The 20,312-nt window shown below is 34.8% G+C and overlaps 3 protein-coding genes across 6 annotated transcripts in view; 1 reads left to right on the top strand and 2 right to left on the bottom strand.

The window, feature by feature from the left end:
- Positions 1 to 3,496: 3,496 nt before the first annotated feature.
- Positions 3,497 to 4,201, bottom strand: LOC306844869 (transmembrane protein 74B-like; the record flags this gene model as incomplete). The annotated part of the gene is made up of 1 exon (XM_079377289.1): positions 3,497 to 4,201. The coding sequence occupies one exon, from the start codon at positions 4,199 to 4,201 to the stop codon at positions 3,497 to 3,499; it is 705 nt and encodes a 234-aa protein (XP_079233415.1).
- Positions 4,202 to 7,216: 3,015 nt separating this feature from the next.
- On the top strand, positions 7,217 to 9,009 carry LOC306845268 (apoptosis inducing factor BLCAP). The gene is made up of 2 exons (XM_079377971.1): positions 7,217 to 7,293; positions 8,124 to 9,009. Exon 2 carries the CDS (start codon positions 8,243 to 8,245, stop codon positions 8,504 to 8,506), a length of 264 nt encoding a protein of 87 aa, XP_079234097.1. The 5' UTR covers positions 7,217 to 7,293; positions 8,124 to 8,242; the 3' UTR covers positions 8,507 to 9,009.
- Positions 9,010 to 9,639: 630 nt separating this feature from the next.
- LOC306845267 (RIPOR family member 3) overlaps positions 9,640 to 20,312 on the bottom strand; it is a 37,755-nt gene continuing 27,082 nt past the window's right edge. For 2 of the 4 annotated variants that reach the window (XM_079377969.1, XM_079377970.1), the window contains exons 12-23: positions 19,886 to 20,015; positions 19,237 to 19,434; positions 17,127 to 17,519; positions 16,318 to 16,463; positions 14,952 to 15,153; positions 14,731 to 14,860; positions 14,285 to 14,440; positions 12,951 to 13,109; positions 12,537 to 12,739; positions 11,496 to 11,579; positions 10,835 to 10,925; positions 10,123 to 10,459 (exon numbers count right to left, since the gene is read on the bottom strand). In XM_079377969.1, coding sequence (XP_079234095.1) covers positions 10,362 to 10,459; positions 10,835 to 10,925; positions 11,496 to 11,579; positions 12,537 to 12,739; positions 12,951 to 13,109; positions 14,285 to 14,440; positions 14,731 to 14,860; positions 14,952 to 15,153; positions 16,318 to 16,463; positions 17,127 to 17,519; positions 19,237 to 19,434; positions 19,886 to 20,015 — 1,990 coding nt within the window. In that variant the 3' untranslated portion in view covers positions 10,123 to 10,361. Of the gene's footprint in view, positions 10,460 to 10,834; positions 10,926 to 11,495; positions 11,580 to 12,536; positions 12,740 to 12,950; positions 13,110 to 14,284; positions 14,441 to 14,730; positions 14,861 to 14,951; positions 15,154 to 16,317; positions 16,464 to 17,126; positions 17,520 to 19,236; positions 19,450 to 19,885; positions 20,016 to 20,312 lie in introns of all 4 variants that reach the window. The other 2 variants (XM_079377967.1, XM_079377968.1) reach the window with 2 other exon arrangements.

Genomic DNA, 20,312 nt, shown 5'->3' with positions numbered 1-20,312 from the left:
AAAAGTATTAATTCCTTTCAAAATAAAAAAAAATCTTACTGACCCCCAACTTTTGAGCAGAAGTGTAAATACACTAATATTCCATTCTTAATACAGTGACTTGCTCAATACAGGTTGTCATGTTGAAAGGGCATTTCCTCATGTCTTAAAATGACCTTCACATTCATTTAGGGGATTGTTTGTGAGCAATGTGACCAACAGCACAGATTCGGTGTAAGATAAATGCTTAGTGTGCTCAATACTATGTGCTTACAAGACAATATTTTACACAATTAAAGACGTGAAAGCAATATACCACTTTCCCTTAACCTTGTACCTTTACATCATGCCATAACCAACATCTTACAGTTAATAAATGACAGAAATGTTTGCTATAATTTAGCAATGTATCAAAGAAACATTACAACTAGTCCATTTCACTTCAAACAGCACTTAGTGATGCATCGCGCAGCACATGAACGCATCACACTTTATACACCACCAAATATTCAAAGGACAGTATCTAGTAAAGTTCAAACAATCTTTAGACTTTCACTGCCATAGTAAATATATTGTGTAAAGAATATTTAAGATGGGAAATAAATTATAGGTATGCGGCAATATTCTCTCTCTCTGATATAATGTGCTCTCATAAACCATTAGGTTTAGTGTAACATTGAAAAAAACTCAGTGTTTTCATTTATCAAGATTCAAGCCTATAACGTATATATATATTAAAAAAAAAACAAATCATAATCTTCTTTATTCTACAGTGATTCCAAATGCTCACTTGCATGATTCAAGAAGTGCACTTTTGAAAACTCTTATCAATGCAATGTGAATTTTGCTTTCCCTAGCTTTATATTAGTTACGTTGAGTTTCATTGAAGGAACAATTCATCCAAAAATTCATATTTACTGACCCCCAGGCCATACAAGATGTAGATGACTTTGTTTCTTCATCGGAGCATATTTGGAGAAATTTAGCATTACATCACTTGCTCACAAATGGATCCTCAGCAGTGAATGGGTGCCGTCAGAATGAGAGTCCAAACAGCTGATAAAAACATCACAGTAATCCACAAGTACTCCACACCACTCCATCCATCAATTAACATCTTGTGAAGTGGAAAGCTACATGTTCGTAAGATACACATCTATCATTAAGGCTTTTTAAATCATAACTTCTAGGCAAAATACGAGTTCATAATCTATAATAATGCTTCCTCCAGTAAAAAGTGCATCCCATGTTATCCTCTCACACCAAAATCCACATATTTGTTCAGAACTGTTTGGCTTATTTAAGCCAGAAATAACAGTTTGAAGTTAAAAACGGCTTAATAATAGATTTGTTTCTTACAAACATGCAGCTTGTGAATTGCTTACGGATTATTGTGATGTTTTTATCAGCTGTTTGGACTCTCATTCTGACGGCACCCATTCAATCCATTCTTTTCTCTAAATCTGTTCTGACGAAGAAACAAACTTATGGCCTGAGGGTGAGTACATTTAGATGTTTTAGTAAACTGTTTCTTCAATGCCATTATAAAGCTGTTCTAAACAGAGTAATATACTGGGTATGTATTTTGGAAATACCCGGAAATATAACATTGCAGGATAATCTTTACTACATCTAAGACTTGTAATACATCTGCTGTTATTAGGTTTCTGCTTATTTTGATTACAATCTTGCTTTTGATCAGTGTAGAAAATAGTTACTACATCAGCAGAAAACCCAAACCAGTGAGGATCAAGAACACATGAACGTCCGCTTATGTGCTATAACAATAGCTTTGCTTTAAAAGGGTGATGAGCATATTCTTAAAGCATACAGTAGCATATATCTGTTGTGCCATTGAGAAGAACACAACTCTGTAACCTGAACATTGATATGGAAATATATATTTCTCTACTGGAATCTAATGCATATTGCACCATTACAGTAAAACTTCACATTTTTGTTAATTGTTAGCACAAATCTACTAAATTACCATATTGATAGATGTTGTAAAATAGATATCTTGTTTAAAAGGTTAAGCATTCATATGTCTATTCCCTTGGTCTTCTACTCCAAGAACGTGGGTTGATGACAACGAGTAAGTGTGTGACACAGATACAAAACACGAACAGTATACAAATACAAACAAGCTTAAATGTGTTCACGGTGAACATTTGTAACGTCTTAAGGCATATTGCATCCTTGGATAATAATAGCTTGTATATATTACACTCATATAGTGTCTTAGTGATGTTATAGATTACACAGACATTTATTTCAAGTTTTGTAGAGTAGCTGATGGCGGTTTGTTCTGCAGCATGTTGAGTTATTATGACGCTTCACCATTGTGCTTTCATTCTGTCAACAGTCTGAGTTTTTAGCATCTCTTTTTGCACCGTCACATTCTGTGTTTTTGCGTGTTTGGCTATGCCTTCATTAATATGAAGACAGTGCTTGCAAGGCAGCATGAACAGGAATTGAACTCCAGAATTGAAAGGAAAAAAATAGAATGCATATTTTGGGACAAAGAAAATGAAACTTATTTTAGGAGTGTCAAAACTTTGCATTGTAACATAAAACTGTTTAGTCAATTTGTAAGCCAGCCAGTACAATGTTGATTTTTTAAAATAACACATTTTCATGGGTTTTCTATTACATATTTAAATAAGAGACATAATTTACGCTATATTAAGCTATACATGTCTTAATACCCGGGGATCCCTTTAACTGTCTGTTTTGTTTTTATTTATAAACAACATAATACTTTTTAAGAAATGACTTCAATTTAAGATAAAAGTGTAAAACTCTAACTGACAGATGGCCCTAATGCAATATTTGCAAATTGCAATTATTTTTTATTTTTTTGTCTTGTGTTTATTTGCATACAGAGTCATGGTTGGTATTTTTTCTGTTTAACCATATGTTGCCATGTCCACCTATTATACGCAACTTGGGATTGTTTTTTTTTTCCCTAGAGTTGCTTAAAAATATGGGCAGTCATGGGTTGCCATTTTGTTTTTGGCTTATTTTTTGATGACTATACCGAATGATGAGTAAAAACAGCAGTTTTTCTTCCCTGGGTATATGTGAATATAAAATGATGTAATTAAAATACACTTGCTAACTGAAGTAATTAATTTAGTCTTTATGTAATCAATTTTTTTGTTGTTGTTTTTTTCTATTGATCAATTAATTAATAATTCATTATTATTTATATAAATATATATATATATATATATATTTTTTTTTTTATTATTTATTTTTTTTTTTTAAGCAAGTTTCTTATCTGCCGTTTTTTTTTTTTAGACCAAGTTGCTTTTTGAGATCTGGCAACACAGCAGACAAAAAAAAAAATTAAAACTGGCAGCAGCAACCATGGCTCTGATGAGGTGTTTCATTCACAGATTATCAAAGCCAAAAACTGAAACTTATCTAAAAACTTTTATTTAAGCTGCCTTGCAAGCAATATTTCCTTTTGCATCTGCAAATCTACAGTTTTTTCAGTTGTGATTCAGTTGTGCTACGTGTTTAGCGTTCCAGAAGGAACCTGATTACCGTTTGCAGCGTCAGCGGTGGCGTTCGGTTCACATTCCACAAGCGTCTCCCTCCCATCACCCTCAGCTAACTGCCTCATCCTCATATTAATGGATCCGTACGATTTCATGGGTCTTCTAGCGAAAGTCCTCCGGCGATACAGTTCCCCTTTGCATATGGACACCATTAATAAAATAGATAATAGCATTCCTCCCAGAGTGAGCAAACCAAGTCCAGCGATAATACATTTGTCGAGGTGAGAACCGAGTTGTGCGTAGTACATCTCCAGTTTCTCCATCTGACGCGCTGTCACTTGGTCCGGGTTGACTTTAGCCTCTCTAGGGATCGTGTAGGCGATTATCACTAATATGATGCCGCTTACGAGGAAAATGAGTGCAAAAATGAACCCGTAGTCCACCGAGTGGCTGTTGTACTCGAGCTCAGGTTCGTCTTCGGAGCGTGGTGATGGCACTTCTCTCTGAATAGGCAACGGATTCGACTGAGGGTCGATGGATGTGAACTCAGGTCCAGATGTTCTGGAGGTAACACGGATCCTCGTTCCCAGATCCTCATCCTCGAACGATGCGTTTTCAATGCCATCTGTGGGCCGCGGTCCTGAGGAGGCCTGAGGAGGTGATCTCCTGCTCCCATCCCCCAGTTCACAGAGCTCCACGGCGTTCAGAGACTCCATGAACACTCAACGCTTGCACTCATGTTGAATCAAATGCCTCCTTAAAAAAAGAATATAACATATATTACATTTTGAACCATCCAAAACCTCATTCAGATCCAGAGTCCATTCCAATAGATAGCACTTTTTAATCTCAAAACTGCGAGTAGGCCTATATCACTGCATGTGGACAAAAGAACTGTATTGTAAAACTGCTAAATGTGGTTTCAGTACAAATCACCTTGCAGTGTCCAAAACACAGTCAGATTATCTTCAGACCATGTCTGACAAAAGTTACCAAATTGCAATTTTAACATCAAAACCAAATGCCTGTGTAGCAACAACAGAAGTAGGCATTCACATTGCTTATAGATTTACATTCAATTTGTAGCCTGTTTCTCTTTAGAAAACATGTTATAGTTGGGAGGTGTGGCACTGTGATAAAATAAAGCCAAAAAGTTACAGGTTAGATTCTGCAGAGGCCACCCCAAGAGCGATCAGCATACATTGTGCCCTTGAGCGAGGAATATAAGCCCAAGCAGCTCCAGGGGATTGTCTCTACAATAAGTACTTGGCAAGGACATTTTAATGATCTAACACTATTTCATGAGTGTTTACATTAAAGGATTAAAATGTCCCGTGGAAGCTGGTCTTTAATAGTATTGATCTAGTGGTTTCATTAATGTATCAACTAATACCACTGAATTTAATCAACATCCAAACTATTTTAAACAAATATACTACAATAATTCTTAACATTTTTTGCTAAGGTGGGGAAATAAATTGATCAGGTTATATATTTATATAAAAACTACTGGAGATCCAAAAGTATTGTATCATAAAATATTTCTATATATAAGAAGGGGGAAAAATGAGCTTTGCATTATTCTCATTTTTATATTGTATGAATAATAGGCTAGTGCAAGCCCACCTCCCCAAACCTCCTCCAAATAAAATGTCAATAAATAAATAAATAAAAAACGAGGTGGCGGTGTGAATTTATTTTTCTTACAAATATATGGCAGCCTATTAAACAACGCTTTCGAGCCTCTATATTATGATAAAGTTAGAAAATTCTTACATTTACCATCAATCAACTACCTGATGGTTAAAATTCCTTTAGTAAATCCGATACAGTTCCCCCTAAAAGCCATAATTCATAAATATACACAACAAAACCACCATAAGCAAGCACGTCAATTCAACTTTTATACGTTCAAAATGATAATTTAAAGATGTTAAACCCACATTCAATCTACACACATTCTAACATTTCTCGTAATGCTATGCCATGAATTAAAGGATACATAATTGTTAAAACAGTATTTGTTTCTTTGTTCAAAATAATGTTTTTTGCAGATTCTCTGTCCCTTTTCAGTGTTGACAAAGATGAGGATTTCTGACATTTCAATAGCTCTTTGGCTTAAGCGGTTGTTTTCGCGACATATTTGTAACGAATATTGATAAAAGAGACCATAACACACAAACAGCGGTCTGGACGATGTGCAGAGACATTTTATTCCCCTCCGGTGATGATTTACCAGAGAGTGGCCCGTTTTACCTGACTTCACCCTACGCGTAAAATCTTATTTCTCGAGAGCGACAATAACTAGGCGACGTATTTATCATGCAAGCTCACATATAGTTTCAGATATGACCTTGTAACACCTCATGCATTTAATGTTTTTCTTTGAATATTCAACAACCAGCGTAATTAAAATACAAATGTAGCGCGCCATTGCGCTTTTATTGACCCGCACCTGCTCGGATGTTTCTCGGTTCGTTCATGTTATTGATAAGAGCGCGAGCTTACCTTCAGACGCAGATATCATAGTAACGCTGGGATGCTGCTGACAGTTAGACCTTTTCCACGGAGATCTCGAGGGGAGATTTAGCCATGCGCGATAGAAACACTATCATTTTTCAGAATTAAACGCAAATGCAACAACATGTCAGATTATTCATCGTCAATAACTACACAGCTCGTGCTGTCCATGCATTGCGTTATGTATGAAGTGCACATTTAGTATGATCTGTATGGTGGGATGTGGGTGTGTAGGTTATATTTAATTAAATACTACAAATTAAAATATTGGAATTGATTTTACATGCTGTCAGTGCTTATGGAAGATTTTGTTTTTGCTCTGTTTGTTATGGTTTTCAATATAATTACATAATCATAAATGAGAATTATTAGAATCTACTAAAATCTAGTGCTGGAATATAAACATGGACTGTGCATTATTTATTAATCGGTTCAGATAAAAAAAGACTGCTGTTTGTTCATTCATCTTTCCAAAAAATAACATTTGCACTGCTTTTTTCCCCTTCTACCTTGACATTAATGTTATTAAGATGATATATATGTGTGTGTGTGTGTGTGTGTGTGTGTGTGTTTTGACAAGAGGCCATAGGAGATTGGTTTCTTATAATAAATTATAATATTTCATTTGTACATCTCTTTTACAAATACAAGCATTACATTTCTTAAAGCTTTTCTGAGTTTCCATCAGATTAAATGGTGTGGGAAGCACAAATGGGTGCTTTATAAGCACTAAAAACCAGGTGGTGGACCTAGGACATCAATGTGTGGGCATATGTCAGCAAAACTCATTATCACCAAAGATACACATTTTTTTCTTTCAATATTGCAGTTGCATTAAGCACAACTACATTAATGACAAACAACCTTTATTCAGTTTTAATTTAGCAAATGGTGGACAAGGCTGGTGCAATAAAGTACCATGACATTTTTAGACATGGAGCCAGAGTAAAATAGCAATTATATTTTACACTTAAATGAAATTGGAGAACCATGTAAATAATATGGTACATGCATTCATACCATGCAACCTGAGCCTGATATCAGTGCCTTGATACCGGTGCAATACTTTGGTAAAAGGCCATGCATTAAATAAATGTCAGACTAAAAATGTATCTTTGATAATTTGCATCTTTCAGAGAGAAACAGCAAGCTATATGATTTTTAATCAGGCATCTGTGGGACACCAGCCGTCGGTTGGGTCCTTAGAGTTCCACAAATCTACGCAATCATCTAAAGAACTCAATGGCGACGGTTTGTATGCGACGGGATTGGATTTAAAGAATGGCAGGTCCGAACATGGTTATTTCAGCCTTATTAAGATTTAAATCTTACCTATTTGAGACTGCCACGATCATATATTTTCACACATGTGTTCGGAAGGTTTATTTTTGTGCTAACACCTAGCCACATGCTAACGCATGCTAGATATCCGCTTAGCCAACACGCTAACATCACAATGTTTTTATTGTTTATATCTGTTTTGTATTGATGACATGATTTAAAAACACCAGCTGAAATATAGAATGCCCATAATTAAGTATAAAGTCACACTAACTGCTAGATTTCTTTGTCTTTTGTAGTTTGTTGTCGGTCATTCGTGTAAACAATGTATGTCGTGTAGGAATGTCAGTCTAAATAGGGAAATTCAGCATACATTTAAAATGTTTAGAGATGTACCTTACCTTATATGTAGTTTATTAACAATTATTGATGTAAACAGTGTAAGAAATGTCAGTCTAAAATACATGTACTTTATTATTTTCTTTAAAATTATTTTGATAGTAGAAATCTGTATGTTTTGCTATTTTTCTTGTATGTATGCAGTTATTAAAATAGCCTAAAAGTTCCACTATCAGATTAATGTCTTATTAAATCTTCCTCTTATAACACATTAATTGAATTGAGTGTTTAACTAGTCAAATATGACTTAAATAATAGTGCTGTCATGTTTTGTGGATAGAATTTAGACTGTTGTCATGTAGAACTCAAGGCCAGCAATAATAGCTCAATTTCTTAAAATACACGCATGCTTTGACCTCGGCGCCTTGTAGGTGGTGTAAGACGAGCTAGGAATTGTGCATATTAAATGGTTTTCTCTTTCTCTCAACTTTTCCAAAGGCCTCGCCTGGTATTTGGACACCACGTCTAATCCCTCGCAGATACACAAGGGATTTGTGATTGTGTAGCGTCACGTCGGATATCTGAGCTCATACGAGGCAGCCCAACACGCAGAGATCATGTACTGCCTCCAGTGGTTACTCCCGGTCCTCCTGATCCCCAAACCCTTAAATCCGGCCCTGTGGTTCAACCACTCCATGTTCATGGGCTTCTACCTGCTCAGCTTCCTGTTGGAGAGGAAGCCGTGTACCATTTGTGCCTTAGTCTTCCTGGCGGCGTTGTTTCTCATCTGCTACAGCTGCTGGGGAAACTGCTTTCTGTACCACTGCCACGATTCTCCACTGCCGGACTCAGCACACGACCCCAACATCGTGGGCACCTAGACTCGGATTTCCGCACGGACACATCCGGACTGTGAATACAAGAGCCGCTGGGAAGTTTCGGTTCTTTATACCCACGTTGATAACCGCTCTCCGCTGTAACCCGTAACAAACCCTGACTTGAATCTCCTCGCAGGGGCGTCTGAAGCTTGCATGGGTTCCATTCTCGTTGTGTTCGGTGCACATTCTTTCACTTCTGGATGCTGAATTTTTCCAAAGGGGTAGATGATAATGTGTGTGCGTGTTTGTATATTGCGATTTTTGGGTTTCTGTTCATGTGTCAATAATCAGTATGAGTCCAAGTGTTAAGCGGATAGATGCCAGATGAATTTTGTCACGCAACTTGAGCTGGAGGCGTGCTTCTGCACTGCTGAGTTAGCTCAAATGCTGTCTCCACTTTTAATTCAATAAAGTTTCTAATGATCAACATCGAGCAGCTGTGTGTGTACATGTGAAATATCATCTTTTGTTTGTCAGTGTGATGCTATAAACAACCTCAGAACAGCTGTGTGGATCAAGCATGTTTTTTCCAAGCAAGTCCGCTCTGTGGCAGATAAACATGCACTTTTGGAGGGATTTGGTGGTTAAGTAAATACAATTACCTTAGTGTTTTACACTAGCAGGGTGAGTCTCATGAAAGCTGTTTCACTAGACAGACCGGCTCACTAGGCAAACGTTTTGTTCATGTTCTTTAACAGATGTATTTAAAGTCATATCACTAGGTTTACCAAGTTGAAACATTTCTGGCAAATCAAATTGAAATATATAGTTTGTTTTTCAGTTTAATTATTTTTGTCATACACTGTTAAAGTGACATTTACAGTAAAAAAAATAAGGTAACTATTTAACATATAAATGGAAATTAAATTTACAGTATAAACATTAGTTTGAATGTTTATTATTTTTCACTCTAAATTATAAAATTACTTTTAATTTTTCACTTCGACTGTCTATTTAAATGTAAAAGTTTTTTTTTTAATATAGGAACTTACCGTTTACAGTCTTTTAACTTTAAAATGTACAGTATTTTTTTTTTTACCGTGTATTTTAAACCATTCTGTTCTTGCCATGAAAATCTTTGGTGCTCGCATGGCTTTAAAAAAAGACAAGAGTCAAAAATATTCTGGAAATAAAATAAATTCTTGATAAAGTGTTTTTATAATTATATTCACTTGTAAAATATTACAATGCATCCTGGTGCAGCATGATGAAAAATTGGACATGCAATGGATTGCATGCGAATATGGAAGCCAATTTGGTAACATTTTACAGTAAGGTCCCATTATTAATGCATTAACAATGAGCCATGTTTGTTACAGTATTTAGTAATCTTTGTTAATTTTAGATAATAAAAATACATCTGTTCATTGTCTCAGGTCAATTAAATAATATTAACACATACAACTTAAAATGCATTAGTAAGTCTTGAATAAACATTATAATTTAATAAACGCTATTTTTCATTGTTAGTTCCTGTTAACAAATGAAACCTTACTGTAACGTGTTACAGATAACCTTTTTGTTAACCAATCCAAATTGTAGGACGTAAATGTTTAGAGCTGTGAGTTAAATCATTTAATTTTGGGTTGTTTTAATGCTATTAATGAACAAGTCAGAGTTCTCTTATTTACATTTATTGTCAATATATTTCATGTTTACTCATTTTGATACATAAGAAACAGAGAAGACAGTTTATTCATAAATATTTCAATTAAAATTATGTCAAAGAAAATGTAAAAATAATAAACTGCATATTAAATACTTGGCAATATGTGTACACAGATAAAAAGTGTTCAATCAAAACCTCACGGTCTCTCAGCACCATCCAATCAGGTAATAGATTGAGTTTGTGGTCTTCCTATAAGATTGTGATTTCTGTTTCCAGGTTCCTGTAAGCCTCGTCCTGTAGCTCATAGATCTGGTCCATACGCTGGAATGCCATGTGACCTTTCTTGCCTAAGAAAGAACAATGTAAGTCAGCTGTGACCGGCACCTCTGTACTTTATAATTACTTGAGAAATGTTGCCTTCTGATAGTATGAATGCAAGGCACACCCAAATACAATGCTTATGATTTTTATTCAGATTTTAATAGACTATTCCAATATTTTTACAGAGAAATAAGCACTGTAGTCTTTGTTATTTCTGAAACTTGAATTTGTACTGGATTATTATGAGATGGTCTACTCTGCAATGTCTTCATAGAAAAGCACCATCATTGACTGACTAGGTAGCAAGGTGGAGCAAGGCCTTTGGATTCAGACACAGCCTATATAGGGACAAAAGCAGCACATGACACCGGTGCAGTAGTTACAGCTTCAGGGTCGCGTACCGAAGGACAGTACGGTCTCCCGTGCGGCGTTCCTCAGGTCTTCATCTGTGGAGCGCCACAGTTCTGCCACCTGCTCCACGCTCTCTGAGGCCTGAGAAACCACAAAACCAACCATCACAAATTATCAACACAGAAACAAACACATATCCCATCACAAAATCCAATACAAATTTGTTGAACAAATATGTACTACCATTCAAAAGTTTACAGCTGGTAAGTTTTTTTGTTAAGATGTTTTTGAAAAAGTCTCTTGGCTCACCATTTCTTTGATCAAAAAATATAGTAAAAAGTAATATTGTGAAATATTACAATTTAAAATAATTGTTTTCTCACTGAATATATTTGAAAATGTAATTTATTCCTGTAATGCAATGCTTAATTTTCAGCATCATTACTCCAGTCTTCAGTGTCACATGATCCTTCAGAAATCATTCTAATATGCTGATTTGCTGCTCAAGAAACATTTCTGATTATTATCAATGTTGAAAACATTTTCAGGATTCTTTGATGAATAGAAAGTTCAAAGGAATAGTATTTAAGATAGAAATCTTTTCTAAGATTACAAGATCGTCTTCACTGTCACTTTTGATTGCATCAAATATCAACAGGTCAATATAAATCCATTCTTCTGTCTGAACATTTTATGGTCTTGACGACTTACCTTCAGACATTTCAGAGCCAGACAGGCCTCGTGCCGCACTTGTGTGTTGCTGTTTCTCAGCAGATCTGTGTAGTGAACCACTGCCTATAAAACACCCAAACAACTACATCACACACAGAAAGCGCAGCTCACTTAAGCCACACTTAAAACTGCTCAACTGTGATTACATTAGCCAACAAGAAGAAAGATATCTTTGTAAAAAACAAAACCTTTCACAAAATAAGGCTAGTTAGGGATTAAATGGAAATAGGAATCAAAACGCCTTGGTTGGCACCATTTTTCAAAATATTTTCTTTTGATTAAAGGAAAAGTTCATGCAAAAATAAAAAAGGCTGATAATTAACTCATCCTCAGGCCATCAAAGATGTAGATGAGTTTGATTCTTCATCAGATTTAGAGAAATTACATCACTTGCTCACCAATGAATCCTCTGCAGTGAATGGGTGCCGTCAGAATGAGAGTCCAAACAGCTGATAAAAACATTACAATCATCTACACGACTCCATCAATTAATGTCTTGTGAAGTTGCGTGTTTGTAAGAAACAAATTTAGCATTAACACATTTAACTAAAAGAGTCTGAAACAAATATGTGGGTAGATTTTGATGTGAGAGGACAACAGGGGATGGATTTTTTCACCCAAGGAAGTGTTATTATGTCTTACGGACTCATACTTTTAAAATGTCGTAATGATGGATTTGTTTATTACAAACACAGCTTTTGGCTGGACTGGAGTGGATTCTGATGGACTGGAGTGGTGTGGATTATTTGTGGATTATTGTGATGTTTTTATCAGCTGTTTGGACTCTCATTCTGACGGCACCCATTCACTGCAGAGGCTCCATTGGTGAGCAAGTGACGTAATGCAAAATTTCTCCAAATCTGTTCCAATGAAGAAGCAAACCCATTAGTGTTTACTCATGTAAGTCCATTTTCAGCAAATTTACATTTCCAAATGATGATAGAGTTTTGGTTGGACTATCCCTTTAATTGTTTGGTATGAAAAGCATTAGTGTTTGATAGCAAGTTGGGCCCTTTCTACCTTTGCCCTGAAGGATTTGGACCTAGAGGCCCTGCTGAGGCAGGACGTGGCCGCTGAAGCCACCTTGTGATTGGCGTCTGTCTGTAGCTTGGCAAGGAGCTGGAGGGTGCGTCCCGTCGGCTGCAGCTCAGAGATGCGCTTGCCTTTCAGCTTTTTCAGAGCTCGCCTCCTCTTGGGACTCTCCAGACTGGCTATCAGATACACTGCAGCAAACCGATCCGAGAGAGAAACACAGAGGGAAGTCTCTTAATGAGATCTGTTGGGAAGAATCCTTGAGGGTGATTGATTGATGCAGAAAGCAGTAAACTCACAGTGAACCGATAAGGACAAAAGCATCTGTATTTACTGCATTTCAGACTAGTTTCTCTGACGTTTCTATCCTAAAGTGAGTCTACGAACACACTGTGCTGTTACCTTCTCTAGAGAGGAGAGAGATGTGCTCCCCAAAGTCAGTGATACTCCATCTGTTGAGGTAGACTAACAGCTGAAACACAGTCACTCGGTCTGTAGTGCAGTGAGTCACAGACGCCATCATACAGCTGCACTGCACCTGACGCAGCAACTGACTGAAAACTGCAGGACAAAAGAAAACACTCCTCAGGAATCAGAAGAAGACAAACATTTGCCAATCGGTAGATTATTTCAGTAGTGTGAGAATGAACAATAAACAATAAAATAGAACAGATAACGCAGGATATATTATACAAACTGTACAATTAGTTCTGTAATTTCTGTAAGAAAGAAATGATCTAAATAGAATAGATTTATTCTTTATAAATGATTGGATTTTAGTGTAGTTCAATTCTGAAGGAACACTGAATATAATAGTAATAATAATCATAATAATAATAAACTGCAATACATACATTTATTTTATACATTATACATTTGCCTTTTTGAAAATATAAGAAAATAGATATTTATTTTCATACAAATCTTGCAATTATTATTTCAAACAGAAAGCAATTCTACGTAACAGTGAACAGAATAGAAATTACTTAAAAAAATTATATAATAAAAATTGCAAAATTAATAATATAATAATATAGAGTTTATATATTATAAAATAATATTAGATTTTTATGTACAAATTAACTAGTAATTAGTACTAATTAATTAGTAAAAAATAACTAACTTCTACAGGACAAACAGAACGGACATTTATTTTATTACACATATATATTATTTGTGGTTCAACAATGAATGGAATAGAAATATCTTTCAGAAAAATAATATAATATAACAATATAATATATGATATAATATAAAATATAGTAATTATAAATATAGTAAATAAAATATAAAATGAAATAATAATAATACATTGTTATATGTTTATTTACAATGGATTCGATGGATTTCAGTTGTTTGAAAAATATTAAACTCTAAAAAAACAAATAGAATAGACCTTTATTTTATTATACAACGGTTACTAAATTATTTGAAAGCCAATTAATTACTATTTCAAAGAGAAATCAATTCTGAACATATAAAATAGTATAAATAGTAAAGTAGTATTCTATTCTATAAAATAGTATAGAATAGAAATATCCTGCATAAATAAATACATAAATATTTAAGTAGTTTGTGACTGAAATTCTCAAGGAAGAAAAGAATATAATAAAACATATTCTAAAAGGTATTATTTTGTTTTATTTTATTCTATTCCATTCTGCCTTGGGTACATAATTTCAACAGTCTGTGGATTCAGTTCTTAGGGAGCATTAGAACAGAACAGAGCGTCCCACCTGCATCAGCCTGGCCTGGCTGTTTGGCTTTGACTTTGTGGATGTAATGTTTGCGCAGTGTCCTGAGAAACCCATCCGTAGAGCAGCAGAAAGGCGAGTCACTCTCGCAGCACTCCTTCCAAAATACTTCAATCCCCTTAGGAGCTCTGGCCAACACTGAGACACATCCACACACATGACTAATGCATCTAGAGCGCTTCACACTGACGCGGGAAAGAGCCTGTGACCGCCAACAGTACAAAGTAACAGACGCAGCACATAATTGCATATTCTAGTGTTACCCTTAAATGGTATGGGAAAGAAAATCTGTTATAATCAATCATAACTCTGTCATTTGAAAAGTTAGCATTTGTAGGAAATCTATAAATCTCTATTATTAGGATCTAAGGAGAGATTTCTCAGTGGTTTATTTACTCATTCAAGGCCTGGGATGCTGCTATACTTACATTCTGACACTGAGATCTCCTCTATCGTCCTCTGCGAAAGAGTGACGATTTTTTCCAGCACGTCAACTTGCCGCAAAAGCTCCTCCATCACGTCTTTGTGCACAAGACTGGAGTCAGAACACTTTAGAGCCTAGAAGAAGACAGAATGTGAACTTACGCAGACACAAAGTAACAATATATGTTGATAACTGTCTGATGATTTGGTTAGACTGACTGCTCACCCCCAGCAGCACTGCGCAGACACTGAGATGGGTTTCAAGAGCTTGATCCAGACTATAGACCCCTGTGCTGAGTGACGGCTTTACTGCACCGTCTCCTCTCTGTCTGACCTCTCCTTCACCCGTGTCTTCTGAGGATGGAGAGGTTTTATCCTGAGATGACAGACCCATGCTTTTCAGGGTGTTCTCATTAAAGGAACCAATCCTGTGGAGAAAAAAAGAAAAGAAAAAATAAATAAAACGTATGTATTCTGAAGATTACATATATACTGTATGTATATATTTATTTTATATATATATATTTTTATACTTTAACTTGAAATTATATTTGCTATAAACTTTAACCATGTTATACATTTATATTTTTATATGAAAAATTATTTTATATAAAAGAGTTGTGCATTATCATATCCATGCAAAGGTAATTAAACATCATGTATTGTTTAAATATCAGATGGCAAAATACATTAAATAAAATGTAATGGAGCAGTACTCCATTTCCACCACAAGATGGCACTTTAAGCCATCATTTAACATGTTAGTGCAGTAACTTGCCTTTTGTTGCATAGAGAAATGCAAATTTGCATGAATTCATCAACCCAAATGATCAGAGCTAAATAAAAAACATCTTTCTTGTTTACCAGTGTTTATTTATTTATTTATTTATTTTTTATTAAACCACAAAAACGTAAAAAAAAAACATTCCAAAATCAAACGTATGTTTTATATTTAACTTAAAAAAAATAAATAAAATAATATATATATATATATATATATATATATATATATATATATATATATATATATATATATATATATATATATATACACTGAACAAAATTATAAACGCAACACTTTTGTTTTTGCCCCCGTTTTTTATTAGACTGAAAATATCTGGTCACACCAGATACTGACTGGTTTTCGGACCACCCCCCGGACCCCCCCAATACAGTAAAACTGCACATTTTAGAGTGGCCTTTTATTGTGGCCAGCCTAAGGCACACCTGTGCAATAATCACACTGTCTAATCTTGATAGCATCTTGATATGCCACACCTGTGAGGTGGATAGGAGAAGTGCTCACTAACACAGATTTAGACAGATTTGTGAACAATATTTGAGAGAAATAGGCCTTTTGTGTGCATAGAAAAAGTCTTAGATCTTTGAGTTCAGCTCATGAAAAATGGGGGCAAAAACAAAAGTGTTGCGTTTATAATTTTGTTCAGTGTATATATATATATATATATATATATATATGTGTGTACATACACATACAAACACACTCCTTTTTTTCTCTTAATTTTGTTTAGATTTTTTAAAAAAATTTTGAGGTATTCACTCAGACACACCAGCTAAATAAGTTGGCTTACCCAGTGTACCCGAGTCTAATGCTCCCCATATTTGATATTTCCTCTTCAGTACAATCTGCAGAGAGGAAGTCGAAACTGCCCAGCACTTCCTCTTCCTCTACTGCTAGTGTCTGAGATGAGGGCATCTGTGGAGGGTCGAGGTCCTTCTAACATCAGGAAATATGAAAATGAAGAAAAAGCCAATGAAACAACAGCAAACAAACATTTATCAATAATGCATAGATAAAAACAGAGCATCTTTGTCACATGAAAACATATTCAAGTAAATCTGACCAAAAACATTTTATATATATATATATATATATATATATATATATATATATATATATATATGTGTGTGTGTGTGTGTGTGTGTGTGTGTGTGTGTGTGTATACTGTATATATATATATATATATATATATATATATATATTTATATACATACATACACACACCTACATATATATATATATATATATATATATATATATATATATATATTAGGACTTGGCTTTCTGCAGACCAGTCAATTTCTTCCACACTGAATATTGTGTGGAAGAAAAGACAATCATGTCTTTTTGAACCGTGCCTTATACACACACTGTCATGTTAGAATAGAAAAGGGTCCTGTCCAAACTTGAAGGATATGCCTCATCCTTCAAGCCTTTAACAAATTGTTTCTTTATTTTGATTCTGGGGTGAAAACATCCCAGACATGTTCTTGAACTCTTTCAAACAGTGATCGTTCATTATCTTTCATGCATAATCAATTTTATAAATCTTTTAAAGGAGTCTACCAGTCCATCGATTCATCCATCCACCCATCTCACCTTCAAGACCTCGTTCAGCTGGCGTATCTGCAGATCTAGCTTCTTTAATGTCTCTGCGTTGCTCATTTCCTCCAGCTCTGTATTCAGATCATCTAGCAGTGAACTGACTCTCTTAGCCACAGCTCTCTTCTGAGCTCTGCTCGCTTTTCTGTCCTTCACCAGGAGTCTGTCTTCAATTCCCTGCTTGAACGAGGTCTCCTCTTCAGGGGCCTCACCCAGGGCTGTCGTCTCTTGTGCGTCTCCTTCACCTGTGCTGGGGGTCGCCTCTCCATTTTGCTTGAGGATGTCAGGCGTGCTGTAGCGGTGGAAGAGGAATATGGAGTCTCGCTTGCTGCCCGCAGGACTGGGGGAAGCTGTGTCAGTCTCTGATGGCCATTCCACACTCTCATCAGCCTAGGGTTATGAATTGAAAGAAATTAAATAAACCTACAATTTTAAGTAATTTTTGAGTATTTTTGCATTTTTTTGAGAATTTTTTTTTTTTAATCTTAGAATTAAATATAAAATATATTAATATACAAAAATTTTACTCAAAACAAATATTTAAAATATATATAATTACTTAATTTTATTATAAAAGTGAATATTGCTTTTAGTAATAAAAATAATAAAAATATTAAATAATATACAAACATTATATTATTTATTATTATTATTATACATTTTATTTTTTATATTTCAAATATTTATATTTAAAAGAAATCCCACAGCAATTACAATCTTAAATTATGGTTTTATAAAATTAAATTATATAAAAATATTTTTGTATTATTTTTCTTTTTATTAATAAAGGTGACCATTGCTTTTTTATATATATAAAACACACTTTTTATTAGAGTATAAATATTTTTATATTGAAAAAAAGTGTAGATTTAAAAAAAAAAACACAAAGGAAACAAATTATTGATTCTTAAAGTATATTAGAATTAACTAATTAATCGCATTTTGTTTCTGAAATTAATCGCGATTAATCCCACCTAACATTAATTTGTTAAATATACTTTTATATTGCAATAATTTAACATTTAATCTTCAAATTCATGTAGAAACAACATAAAGACAGTATATTTTTAATATGTTTAATGGCATCTTTATTTAAGACCTAAAGGCCAGTCTCACTGATACCAGTACTACTGATGCCTCTATAAAATTGTTCTTTTTTCCCTAATATTTAACCCTTGACTATAGCCATTCAAAATTACAGTATAACTGAGAGCTATCAATTTTAATATTTATTAGACTTTAATAAAATAACTTCTAATTTAAAGGTGCCATAGAATGCATTGATACATTATTTTAAATTGTTCTCTGATATCTACATAGAAGATATATATAGCTTAGGTAAGGGCAAAAAAATGTTGAGCTCTGCTCTGATTGGCTGTTTCACAGTGAATCACAGCTCATTTCAGTAACTCACAGCAATAAGCAAACACAGGGAGGAAACTATGGTGTTTGAGGCTCACTGTATGTCATTTCCACGTTTATTATTTAACTATGCCAAGGTAAAGACAGTTTTTCATTCTATAGCACCTTTAAGTGAACTTTGAACAATCTTCACATTAACCCATAATAACAAATGTCATATTTAGCTACCTGTGCCCTTCAGCAAGTAGGACATACAGAAACCGAATAAAGTTATCAAACACTAAATTCTAAATTAAATATAGATGAATCCTTAAAGCTAAAAAAGTTATTGATTTTTGAATGAACAGACATCACAGCAGCTGGGTTATGTCTTGGATGCTGTTTTTTTAAGAGCTGCTGCTGCTCGTATTTTCTCTCAACTCTCTTTCCCTATCCCTTTTCTGACCCACTTCAGGATTTAAAGTCCCTGTTAATGAGCTGAGGAGTTGAATACTAATTAAAATAACAGCATTTAACTAAAAAACTAATTAATTATAAAAAATAAAACCTTTACCTTAAAATTAGCTACTTCTTTTAATAAGATACAAACTAAAATTACATTATTATTATGCATTTTTAATGTTTATATTGTTCATATTTAAAATATATTTGAAAAATATACTTTAAATATAAATATAAAATCCCACTTAATAATAAAATTGTATATATATATATATATATATAAACAAAACGATCAGTTTCATACGTCTTCTGTGGGCGTCTTGAGTAGGTCGTCATCCTGTAACTTAGTGTCTAGAACAGGGTGGTGTATGGTTGATGGGTCGCTTGTCTTCTCATAGGCAGGAGGACTGAGCGCCTGGGTGGAGTCAGCCAGGTAGCTGAGTAAAGACACGCCCCTCGATTCACGTGAGCCAATGGAGAAAGAGCCATCCGCATCCTGTATCTGACGCATCATAGACTACATAAAACGGCAGATGACATCATGCAATGACATGTCAGCTCTTCAGGTAAAAGTTGTGGTGAAGTGGGTAATTTCTGCCTCACTAGCTTATTTTTGCCTAATGATGCCAGACACTCAAAAACCTTGACAACCATCAGCACAATTGTTTGGGTTTGTGTGCCACCATTTCAAATTTGCATCTCATAACGAGGATGTCAGAACGATCATTTTTTGTGACAGATCTCACTGGGGTCACATCATACAATCTGTGACGTAACAATCCTAGAGCACAGATAAAATCTCACAGCGCACACCCGGCTTCACTTATAGTTGTCTCTGCACATTAAACCAGAATAAGAGAATGTATTTTAGCATCAGAAATTACACACTTCACCGTTAAATCATTGTGAGCGGTCATGCTGGGAGTGTGTGTGGATGTAGGTCACAAACTCACTAGAAAGTACTTCTCAGTGAAACTGGGTGTGTTGGGAGGCGTCCAGCTATATACGGATCCCTTTCTGCTGTGGATGGACTGGCGGCTGGCGGACGCTGTGAGAGGCCTCACCTCACAGCTATCAAATGGACTGAAGGAAGAAAAAGTGAGGGAACAAGAAACTGTGAAGAAAATGGACTCTAGTACACTTACATGTCCAAAATAAGAATGATTTTATGAAAAGATAGACAGTAAACAAAAGCAGAAGACTAGTGTTTTAGGATTAAATATATGGTTGTTTGGATTTAAGCGAGTATATATTGTGTTTAGAGATAACTACCGATCTAGCTAGTTGTTATATTGTCACAATTGTAGGTGTAACATCTCCTCCCACCTTAACCACAGCCCTACACAACACCCATAAATCTTAAACATAACCTTACCCATA

Source organism: Barbus barbus (assembly GCF_936440315.1).
Source record: "Barbus barbus genome assembly, chromosome: 25".
In the NCBI taxonomy this organism is placed as follows: Eukaryota; Metazoa; Chordata; class Actinopteri; order Cypriniformes; family Cyprinidae; genus Barbus; species Barbus barbus.
This window is presented reverse-complemented; position numbering and strand designations above follow the sequence as displayed.

Excerpts from the sequence above, each read along its gene's own strand:
- LOC306845268 (XM_079377971.1), top strand. The coding sequence starts at position 8,243 with ATGTACTGCCTCCAGTGGTTACTCCCGGTCCTCCTGATCCCCAAACCC.